The 12,323-nt window shown below is 43.4% G+C and overlaps 1 protein-coding gene across 6 annotated transcripts in view; it reads right to left on the minus strand.

Annotated features, from left to right (window-relative positions):
* The window catches only part of LOC102960672 (mitochondrial intermediate peptidase), a 162,892-nt gene that overhangs the window by 138,444 nt on the left and 12,125 nt on the right, over positions 1 to 12,323 (minus strand). For all 6 annotated transcript variants that reach the window (XR_006216036.1, XR_006216046.1, XM_042982618.1 and 3 more), the window contains exons 5-7: positions 9,252 to 9,315; positions 4,751 to 4,933; positions 3,510 to 3,666 (exon numbers count right to left, since the gene is read on the minus strand). Coding sequence is in view for 4 of the 6 variants with exons in the window: in XM_042982618.1 (XP_042838552.1) it covers positions 3,510 to 3,666; positions 4,751 to 4,933; positions 9,252 to 9,315 (404 nt within the window). In the remaining 2 variants the exon portion in view is untranslated. The remainder of the gene's footprint in view (positions 1 to 3,509; positions 3,667 to 4,750; positions 4,934 to 9,251; positions 9,316 to 12,323) is intronic.

A 12,323-nucleotide genomic window follows, 5' to 3' on the forward strand; every position in this document is an offset into this window, starting at 1 on the left:
TGACACTGAAAAGACAATGACCTCCGTTACTGTTTATATTTAGATCACTGAGCTCCCCAACTAAATTTTAAATTCCTTAAGGACACAAACTCATATCCTCTGTGGCTCTGTGCACAACAGCGCAACTCTAACATACGACCATGCTAACCACCTGGCGAGCAGTGGATTTGCTGGTAATGATACCTGGCATTAGCCGCTGCAAGTCCGGTGGGTTGGAGAATCCACACTGCTCACCCCAGCAGTCAATCCTCGACCTTCTTTAGATTTCACACGTCCTCAGCATTTGAGTCAGCTGATCACTGTCCTCCCCTTCAGTCACTTCCTGGCGTGGCCTCCAGGACCACCCACTCTGTTCACTTTCCTCCTCTTTCATTGATGCTCCTTCTTGGCGGCCATTACTGGCTTTTCCTCACATCCCTGACGTCTTAAACTTGGGAGAGCCCAGAGCTCAGTCCCTGGACTTCCGTTCTTCTTCAAATGCACTCACTCCCATGGACACCTCAGACAAAGTCATGCCCTAAAATACAGACCCTAATTTATCTCTCTGGCTCAGAGCCCTCTCCTCAACTCCTGCCTACTCAACATCACCATGTGAACACCAATTGGCATCTCAACTTAACTTGAACCAAACGAAGCCTCCAGTCCCCTCCCTCTTGGTTGACAGTAACTCACTACGTCTTTTCAGTTGATCAGCTTAAAAATCTTGGTTCCCCTTCAAAATGCTGTGTCTCTAGAATCTGACACATCCTATGACTCCACTGCCACCACTTTGGTCAAGCCGCCATCTTTCTCATCACGATTACTGCAAAACCCCTTCTGACAGGCCTCTCCTCCACCCTTGCCTCTCTGCAGCCTATCTCGGTGTCAGCAGGACATGACCTGCCATCAAAATGTAAGACAGACATACTTCTGTATATAATGTAATACAGACAAAATGTAAGAGACATACTTCTCTGCTCAAACCCCCAAATGACTTCCCATCTCACTCGAGGAAAAGCCCTGAACACAGCTCCTCCTTGCATCTGCCTCCACCTCTTCCCGCTCCCCTCGCTCACTCCACTCGCCACTTTGCCCTTTTTGCTTCTCAGATGTGTCCAGCTACCTAGGGTCCTCTGCCCTTGCCAAGCCTCCATCTGGAACGTTCTTCCCCTAAGAGCCACAGGCTTATTCCTGCACCTCCTTCAAGTCTATGCTCATTTGCCCCGCCCCTAGTCCCGTCAACTCTGTTTAAAATCTACACACGTTCACTAACCCCTTCCCCATCCAGTTTTCTCTACAGCTCGTATTAACTAATAAAATACTGTGTTCTTTACCTATTTAGGTCGGTCTTATCTCCCTTACAGAAATATAAACCGCTCCAGAGCAGGAATTTCCATCTGTGTTACACACTGATTTATTTCTAGGGCCTACAATAATATCGACACATCGTGGGCACTCGGTAAATACTTGTCAAATCAATGGCTGATGACAGAGAACGAAGATGATGCCTTTTATACATCTGTTTGGTCTCAAACAGCCTACAAAGACCATACACTTAGGGCATGGGTTTAGGGTTCAGCCCTGACACTTTTTGGCACAATAACTAACCCTGGGTTCCTATCCTATAAAGTGGATACGAACATCTACCTCATAGGGCTGTGGAGGCACTGAATAACAGCCCAGAGTAAGCACCATACTATTATCACAGCTGACTCTTGAACAACACGGGTTTGAACAGTGTGGGTGCACTTACACGTGGATAGTTTTCAACAGATACAGTATAGTACTATAAACGTGCTTTCTCTTACGATGTTCTTACTAACGTTTTTCCTCCGGTTTACTTTATTATAATACAGTACATAATACATATAACGTACCAAATATGGATGACAAACCGTTTGTCATTGGTTAAGGCTTCCAGTTGACAGTGGGCTGTCAGTAGTTAAGTTTTGGGAAGTCAAAAGTTACATGTGGATTTTCAACTATGAGGGGGTGGGGGGTGTCGGCACCCCTGCACTGTTCAAGGGTCAACCGGACATAAAATAATAATAATAAAACATCCTAACAATCTGGTGACCACAACGACCACAGAAAAACACAAATTGGTGTACGATCTATTTAGGAGCTAAATGGGGTGTAACAAATTGTTCAGAGACAAGGGCGTCTAAGGGAAGTGAAAAGTGAAAAGGCTTTGTGAAAGAGGTGGGTTTGGGGCTGAACACTGAAAAATGTATAGGATTTGAACAGACAGATTGGGACGGGGGAGCTGTTCCCCATGCAGGGAACGACATGAGCAAAGGGGGGAGTGAGATGTGCCTATGGCTTCGCAGAGAGCCTCGAAGGGTCAAGGGAGACGGCTGCTTGCAAAAGAAATGGCCATTTTTAAGAACACTCTGGGGGCGCCTGGGTGGCGCAGTCGGTTAAGCGTCCGACTTCAGCCAGGTCACGATCTCGCGGTCCGTGAGTTCGAGCCCCGTGTCAGGCTCTGGGCTGATGGCTCAGAGCCTGGAGCCTGTTTCCGATTCTGTGTCTCCCTCTCTCTCTGCCCCTCCCCCGTTCATGCTCTGTTTCTCTCTGTCCCAAAAATAAATTAAAAAAAAAAAAAAAAAAAAAAAAAACGTTGAAAAAAAAAATTAAAAAAAAAAAAACACTCTGGAGAAGGAACATACTAGAGAGAGAAGGGATACGCACGGAAGGAATAAAGACAGAACAGAATCAACGATGTGATCTTCCGCCCACACAGAGTTCATTTCCAGCGTTCCCTCTCAACCCGTGAAGGGCACGTCCGCCCAGATGCTCAACCGGAAACCAAGGGTAGCCGGCACACCGTGTCCTCCTCCCTCTCAACCCACCACCAAGTCTTGGAGGTTCCAGCTCTGACAGGTATCTTGAACTGAACAGTCCCAGCATCACAGCTACCCTGCTCCTGACCCTGTGTGAACTATCACGGCAATTTAATCTGCCTTTGAACAAACCTACCATATACGCTTATATTTGTACTACCGTGTAACGTTTCCTTTATATACCATAAATCATAAAGAGCTCAGCAGAGCACAAGGCAAGACTTTCACAAACCCCAGGATGCTTCTTCCCACCTTCCCATCCAGCACTCTTCCCTCTGAAAAGGAGGTTCATATACCCACGTGCTTTTATAGTCCTAGCCTATATTCAACCTTGTCTTCAGCAGACACATTGATCTTTCCCCTCCTCTCATCCTAATCCTAACCGACGTGGTTGGGTTGAACACAGAAACCGGTTGACTTAAAATGAACAGAATTTAAATTAGCATCAGTGAAAATTTAAGTATGACTTCACTCTCGACGTGCACAAGAAATAAACTACCTCGGTTGGAGAGAATATATTTCCAATTACTGGCTCTATTTAAAGGTCAGGTCTATCTAAACAGGCAGAAAATCTCAATAAATGGGGCTCTGAGGATATTAAAAAGAGAACGCTAATTTAGAGCCACGTAAAATAGAAGCTGAGTTTTGCGAAAATTCTATTTTAAAAAGCTGGGTAAACGAGCTTACCTGGACTCTGGGCTAGTGTTCCTTGCAGGGCTCTGTGGGAGTACGTGGAGTACCCCACTAACTTTGCCAGCAGGTCTCTGTTGCTGAGCAATTCCTCCAAACATCTCAACTGACCAGCATTGGGATAAAGAAAAATTTTATAAGCGGCTTCTCGCACCTACATTTAAAATGTAAATGGTAGAAGGTATAATAAGTACCGTGACACGGAGGCCCACGCAATAAAAATATAGGCTAACTCTCACCCCCTCTGTTCTACAGGTGATCACTACTTTAAAATGAAAGTAAGCCACCTGGGTGGCTCAGTCAGTTAAGCGTCCGACTTCGGCTCAGGTCATGATCTCATGGCTCGTGAGTTCGAGCCCCGAGTCGGGCTCCGTGCTGACAGCTCGGAGCTGGGAGCCTGCTTTGGATTCTGTATCTCCCTCTCTCTCTGCCCCTCCCCAACTTGTACTCACGTGCGCTCTCTCTCTCTCTCTCTCTCGCTCAAAAATAAACATTAAAAAAAATAATAAATAAGGGTTTACACAGAGTGAATAAAGCTTTTAGATACAGAAACTAGCATGGGGTATAAACACATACTTGACTGGAGTTCTCAGTCATGGGGTCTGGGGGCACATACCCAACCATACCCAATTTTACCCAACACACGTGCTATAAAGCACCTTTAACCAGGTAAAGACAACAGGCAGTAAGAATCTGGGTAGTCTAGAATGTAATTGTTATATATTTCTTTATCGTACTTTAAAAATGAGGAGTTCTTGGGGCCCCTGGGTGGCTCAGTCGGTTGAGCGTCTGACTTAGGCTCAGGTCATGATCTCACAGCTCGTGAGTTCGAGCTCCGTGTCGGGCTCTGTGCTGACAGTTCAGAGCCTGGAGCCTGCTTCTGCTTCTGTGTCTCCCTCTCTCTCTGCCCCTAACCCACTTGCATTCTGTCTCTGTCTCCCTCAAAAATAAATAAACATTTAGGGCACACTGTGTGTTTGAAAAAAAAAAAAAATAAACATTTAGGAAAAAAAATTTTTTTAATAAAAAAAAATTTAAATGAGGAGTTCTTTATGAGATGAATAAACCATTTTCATATTCAAAGCATTTACAGAATTAATAATCCCACAGTCCAATTTTAGGGCTTAGTAACACCCAGGCATTTTTAAAGGTATAATTACATTATCACTGAATTTTGGGTTCAAACAGTAGCAAACACAGATGAGACCTAGACTATAAAGCGAGGGGAATACACATACCAAGTCATCTGGAGATTCTGCGTGTAGACCATCAACTACCACGTGATTTCCAGCGACTACAAAGTTTTGATGAATGTGTTCTGGCAAAAGATGCTTCTCAATCTTGTTGGGAAAGTTAGTTCCCATGAGAAATGTATTACTCAAATCCAAGATTTTAACATTCAGGTCCACTGCTCTCTTACGCTACATGCGGAGGGAGTAAAAGTTATTTAAAGGCATTTAAAGTAGTATTTCACAACTGACTTAACAGACCATCTACTAAGACAGTAAAGCAACATATTGAATAAGATACTAAATATATTAAATGAAATGAATATTGAGTACATTGCTTGTGCCATAAATATATAATAATATACTACGAACTATATGAATTCTGTTTTTGATATGTTTTTAATATCTTAACAAAATGATTATCCTATGGTTTTTATAGTGTTTCTATGCTTAATATTTACATACGTTCTAGAGTTCTGTTATGCCTAGGTTATATAATCTTTGAAATTAACAACATAGGGAGGTACACAATCCTTCCCTATCCCCCCAAAAACCTCTTCGTTCAGCGAATCAGAGAATAGCAGGTAGTTGAATCTAATCAGTATGATCCTTATAAGTGTTTGTGGGCTAAAAAGAGTATTTGAAGGACACATTTGAAAACATCCTCGATCCTAAAAGATTAGACAGAAAGGTCAAAGGGAAGGAAAGGAATTACTGTAAGTCTTCACAAGAGTGTAACGAGCATGCAGAGGGGGACACACGTTAGCAGTTCTGCCTCTGCACACACTTGATTAGCTAGCGAAGGCCAGCAGGGGTCGGGGGGGGCAGAGCCAGACGGAGCCTGCAGGGCCGACTGTATCTTCCGGCTCCGTGCCTGGCACCCGTCAGCCTGCCGAGCCCCTGACCATGATATTGGATGGTGTTGGCACACCTATGTGGGGTTTTTTCTTGCAGTCACACCTTGAGGATACACAATCCCCTAAGAAAGCATGTATTAGCCGAGGGGTGACACAGATGTTCTGAATGAAACCTAACTACAGTGCACATAATCAGCCAGCTCTACTGGAGGACAAGGATGAATTTGCAGTTATTCTTACTAGGAAACTAGATGGGCATCTGGACCTGTGAAAGGCTTCGGGTGAAATCAGATGCACGTCTTTCTGGGAAGGGGGTCAGTAGCTGTCAGCACATTCTGAACTGTACTATGACCCCAAAACATGGTTAAGCAGCACTAATTTTTTTTTAAAGGTATTTAAGAGGGGCGCCTGGGTGGCTCAATTGGTCAGGCTTCCAACTTCGGCTCAGGTCGTGATCTCGCGGCTTGTGAGTTCGAGCCCCGCGTCGGGCTCTGTGCTGACAGCTCAGGGCCTGGAGCCTGCTTCGGGTTCTCTCCCTCTTTCTCTCTACCCCTCTCCCACTCATGCTCTGTCTCTCTCTTCTCAAAAATAAATAAAAACATTTAAAAAAATTTTTTTTAAAAAGGTATTTTAGATGCCGATGTACACTTGGTAAGATGCTGGGAAAAAATTAAGTATATATTAATAACCAAAAATTCTACAATACAGAAAATTCGAACTTCGTGGGAAAACTGAGTTTTCAGATACTTCAAGGTCTTTATTAGTCCAGATTTCCTGTTGCCTATTTTGTTTCTACTATGACCATTTATCACCACCTAATGGTAATCATTGGAATAACCCAAAAAGGCAAAAGATGGGGAATAGTACTACAGTTCCAAAATGTTCCACAAAACCTTGACTATGAAAAAATAAAGTGATAAAATTATTTCAAAGAATTTACCGCCTGTTAAAGTCCCCCTGGAATTAAAAACTGGGTTTCCTTCCTGCCCTCACCAATTTTCTAGGCATAGCATTTCATCATTCTGGGATAAAGATGCAGTATTCACACTTCTAAGAATTCTATGAGATTGTTGTGCTAAGTTATCAAATGATTGCTAAAAAATATATACTTCCATTAATTTTAAACTTTTCAATTATATTCATGCGAGACCTTTACAATAAAATAAGAAATAATGTGGGAAGAAAACAGAAAAAAACATACAGGCCTTTATAATGTGTACATTATGTTGGTGGGTTTCTTTCAAGATCTCTCTTCTAAAAAGGGTAACGTGTCTCCTCTTACCTGTCTTAGTGGCACACCTTTGAGAACAGACAGAAATTATAAGAGAGGAATTCAGCAGGTTTACTTGACTTGCATGTTTAATGCTCATGAGTTCCCAGGGAGTTACTTGCCGGGCGGGGGGCAGCTACCCTTGTAAGAACACTCAAGATGTAAAAGCAGCAAGTTCAATGCTGGCAAAACTGACCTTGACCTGACACCCAACACTTCTGGGTAAAGTTTCAAAAACATGGTTCCTGAAGATTACATAAAATAATAAGACTGTTCACCTACTTTCTCTACTAGGAACGACAGTATTCTCCACTATCGTCCTTCTGAATATCAGACCTGATTAGTATTAGCTAGTATTACTATGATTCCCATACTGTCATTCAATATTTGCTGAGGCCAAAACTGGAAAAAAAACATGACCCATGTTCTTGGTCCTTGAGAAGCCTGGAATTTAGACAAGTAACGCAACAGGAACCGCTTCGAGAAAAGGCAGGAAGAGGTAAATGCCATGTGCATGAAATACATAGAATGGGAGTTCAGATGAATACAAACTTTCATCTGGGGAACTGGTAAGAGCTTTGCGGACACGGTGGTCTGAGGATGAAGCCTTGGCGGGGGCTTGAGGCAGGCGGGCCGGGTGAGCAGACAGCAGGAGGAGGATGGGGACCACGCACGAAAGTGGCCCAACGGTGTCACGAGTTACAGGGGAGCACAGGGAAGGCTGGGAAAGCACCGCCACGGACACTCTTCGTTACGTATTAGCTGCCATTGATACTTTTTCAACAGGCAATGGAGAGTGACTGAAAGGTTCTGGGCAGGACGGTAAGGATCACACCAAGACTTTAAGGAAATCACTTCGACGTTCACAGACGGGTCAGACTGACCAGCAGACAACCCGAGCCGGGTTGGCGAGCAGCCTCTGGAGTCCGAGCCTCCTGCGGCTACTGGCCCTGTGACCCTGGGTAGATCACAGAAACTCGAGGTGCCCCAGTCCCTCATCTACAAAACGGGAGCGACAGCAAGGGCCTCAGAGAGGCTATAAAGATGTGATGAAACACACATGCTTCAAACAGCAAATGCTTAATTATCAATTGCTTAACTATCAATTATAATGAGTGTCAGCAAGACCAGGACCTTTAGGACAGCTCAGTGTGGCGATAAGGTTCAAGGTGAGCTGTCGGGGGGGCGGGGACAGATGCAGAAGCTCTACAGAACAATCCGAGGATTCTGTCACGAATTACGGCATGAAAGTACTAGGAATAAAAAACGCAAACTAAACCCCAATTTTTATTTGAGTGACTCAGAGAACAGTGGACTCATTATACCGAGAAGTGGTAATAAAGATCTGGCTTGAAGAGAGGCCGATTTTAAGCAACATGAATTTACAGTAGTGCCTGTCAGCCTCTCAAGGCTGCTGGGAGGCATGTGTGGGCTCAGGGTTCGGTCAGGAGTCTCGTGCTGAGCCCTTAAAGCCACATAAACACATCCACGTGTCTACAAGTGGCCCCAGCATTACTCAAACCCAGCACCAATCAAAATGATGTTACCTATTGTAGATGACACATACCCTCAAGACTGTGACCTCTACTTTCTAGAATACTCTGACGAACTAACCTCTATTAACAGGTAAGTGGATTTATGTTCTGTTTATTAGGAGAAACATACCTACAAAAAAAAAAAAATAAATAACCATAATAGACTGCAGGCAAGTAGGGAGATAACTGTGGAGCGGGCAGATTTTCAGGGGTGGTCAACTCACCCCCTTTCTCCCAGCCCTCATACTGAAATGAGGCGTTCAAGTTTCGTAGGATACTGCGTTCTAGAAAGAGAAGTGGCCAGGGCTAGAAACTCTGGATACTAAGGATGAGAACTTGAGCAGATCACTTTGTCCTATTTCCGTATCTGTGAAAGGAGGGGTGTGAACAATGGGTAAGGTCGCTCCTGTCCCAGGGTAGACGCTGTAGAACCCCTGCTTCCTGTTTCCGGAACAAAACCGTGTGGATCTGTCAAAGACGTGTGTAATGTGAACACGTGCACTTCTGTCAAGTTCTTAATGTTCCCTGTGCGTCCACTTCCAACCTTGACCTTCGCAACTCTCAGCCTTCCTGCTCACGTGCCTCTTTCCCGATATTGCCCATCTAAATGCACATCTAAAACACCCCCAGTGTCTCAAGCAAGGTCTTAATTCCGAATTGTCACGGGTGGCAGACTGGCAGAGTCTGAGCACTCCATTCAGACACAACTAATCGAAGTATCTCGCGACACAAACACCCTAAGAGTTTTTATGACAAACGAGTTTAAGCAACACACAAGGGCGACAGCAACAAAGAAACCAACTGGACGTGAGCAAAACAAGAGGAAAAACCAGAGAGGAAATATTCACCTTCTCTTTGTCTAGGTGGATTCCGCTGATTTCAAAATCAAACATAAACAGTTCAGCCACTCGCCTATAAACAAAACGAACCCAGGTTATAATGGGTAACAATAATTATTCACAAAATCACTTTCTTGGTAAATAAATTGGACTTTTCAACCATACTCTGCAAAAGTCAGATGTGTACACACACACACACACACACACACACACACACACACACTTTCTTTAAAACCAGGAGCTTAACATCTTAGAAGTCAGTCCAAACATGTAGCTGACGGACTGGGCTTTTAAGCTCTCCGATGGGTGAGTTAGTATCATATATGTCATACTAACTGTACGATAAGTCTTAAACTGACAATGTTAACTGACAAAGGAATGACAATTTCTCCAATGAGGCCAACTTATCTGCCGTTTTTTTTGTTTGTTTGTTTTTTCTGGAAAAGATGGACATCTTTTTGACTGTCCACCATCTTTCCTTCAAAAAAACACTTGCTGCATACTTTATGCAACCCACCAAATAACTACTTGTGGGCTGTACACATGCTAAGTGCAAGTAGGTAAAACTCTATAATCCAGCATGGATATTTAACGGAACTACAGAGTATCATAGACTGCTTGTGGGTAAAGACGTGTGTGTTCCACAAGGCACGGGTCCCAAAAGGAAACCGATACTTTTTGAATGAATGAACACAAGGTTAAAGATACAAGTGTCCTAACAAGGATACAAATGAAGAATTTGGGAACTTCAAAGAGAGACCAACAGAAACATCCTTGCACAGGTCAGCACTATGCGAACCATCACCGTTCATTCCTGCATCGCTGTTAAAAGGCAGGTTCCTTACTTATCAGCTCCCACCCACCACGCTCCTCCCCTATCTGCTAAGACTTGTGATGGAAGGTTCCCTCACGATTTCCAGAATTCATACTAGCATGCACCGTAGAAAGCAACATCTTTTTTCTTCGCATTTTTTTAAATATAATTTGGGGCGCCTGGGTGGCTCAGTCGGTTAAGCGTCCGACTTCAGCTCAGGTCACGATCTCGCGGTCTGTGATGAGTTCGAGCCCCGCGTCGGGCTCTGGGCTGATGGCTCAGAGCCTGGAGCCTGCTTCCGATTCTGTGTCTCCCTCTCTCTCTGACCCTCCCCCGTTCATGCTCTGTCTCTCTCTGTCTCAAAAACAAATAAATGTTAAAAAAAAATTTTTTTTTAATATAATTTATCATCAAGTTGGCTAACATAGAGCGCATACAGCGTGCTTTTGGTTTTGGGGGTGGATTCCCATGATTCATCGCTTACATACAACACCCAGTGAGAACAAGGTTTTTAATAATCATCAAATGCATCTGCAGACTTAAAAATATGCCCTAATTTTCCCCACCTTTCCTTGATGTAACAATTTCATCAGGACACTAAGAAGAACCGGAAACCATGGAGCAGAAAGTATCTTGAACAACATCTAAAGGAAGGGGTACCTTTTCATTAGTTTTCTCCTGTAGTATTTTATCCTTAGAAGTCCATCTCTCCCTTTTTAGTTCTAAGCTAACTTGATGTTGTTTACTTTCCCGTTAGATGCCAAAGGAACCCAAATACTGAATTCATACACGTACTGATTGAGAGAAAATTTGGCGAGCTATGGAAACAGGACGAGTACACACAGCTCTTCAAATCTACTTCAGTGGAAAACACGGTCCCTGATGTCCGGGAGATGAGGATCTAATCCCACTCGTAAGTAAATCTGACCGGTAGATATGTATCGGGATCAGGAAACGAGAGCGTTTCTGAAAGCACTTCTGCCAGTATTACTAACCTGTAAGTAACAAATAACTCCACCTCACTTCTTTATTAGCATGTGAAAATTACTCCTTAAGTGGTAGCTATTTATTTGGGTGGTGACGGGGAGGAGGACCAGAAGTGAGGCAATCACCCGATTTAACCCCTTCTTCCCTACACCTCCAGCCTAGGCCAGGCTGCTGTAACCCTTGCCAGCCCTCTGGCCCTCCGGGACGACCTCTGTCAAGGTCAGCAGTCCTTAGTGTGATTAAACCGGCATCCCAGGAATCACCCTATCCTCCGCTGCGAGGCCTCTGCGGGCTGTCCCCCACTACCAACCAAATCAGGTTCCTCTGCTGTAGGCTCCAGAGGCATTTGTGATTTCCACTCAACAACCTTAATCCAAAAAAAAAAAAAAAAAAAAAAAATCGTTCGGAGAACACAGAATCTTTGCAAAAGGCTATGTTGGAGCCACGCGAGCGAGTCATGGATGCTTAAATATAATAAGCAGAGAGAACGAAACACAGCGGCAACCAATGTTTTAAAAAGTCAATACATGTATCACAGAGCGTGAAAAATAGTTACGATTAGCTTTACATGTAGAAGCCTGTTCCTTATTCATAGACTACAAACCTGTGAACGCCACCATGATAATTACTTATTTATTTCAACTCCATCCAAACCCCAATAATTAAAAACATGAAACAGCGTACACTTGGACAATTTTTCAAAGGCCTTCTGCATGAGGTTTTCAGTTTTTCTTCCAACTGGTAGCAGCCACTTGAACATTAAATTCTTTGATGCTGTGCCGGAAGCTGGGTTTCTTGGCTGATGGGACTTGTTTTCTTTTCTCTTTAATCCTGCTGCACACTTGGAACCAATTTCAAGTGTAACACCTCTTTCTGTCAATAGTAATTTTTTTAACTATTTTTTTTCGGGAATTAAATTATCCAAATATTTGATCTACTCTCCTGGCTTTCCCTGACTCTTTAGAAAGGGTATACTTATCTTCCTGACTATTGCCCACTATACTTTGAACGGACAGAATTAACGTTCTTCTAAAAATTCTGAAAATTCAACAGACCACATTAATAATCTAGTCACTCGCCTTCTTTCTTAAATAATGTTAAGGGCTTCACTCGAGCCCCTAAAATATCCCCATTATCTCTATCTCACGGTGATCTCCCTTCCTGAACAGTCAACCTGAAAAACATTCCGCTTTATCTTTTCTAGCAAAGGTATTTTGTTTGTTTTTATAAGACAAAGCACAAAAAAGATAATGGGGGTTGATAAATAGGGATGGAAATTT

The sequence above is a fragment of the Panthera tigris genome, chromosome A1 (genome assembly GCF_018350195.1).
Source record: "Panthera tigris isolate Pti1 chromosome A1, P.tigris_Pti1_mat1.1, whole genome shotgun sequence".
Lineage (NCBI taxonomy): Eukaryota > Metazoa > Chordata > Mammalia > Carnivora > Felidae > Panthera > Panthera tigris.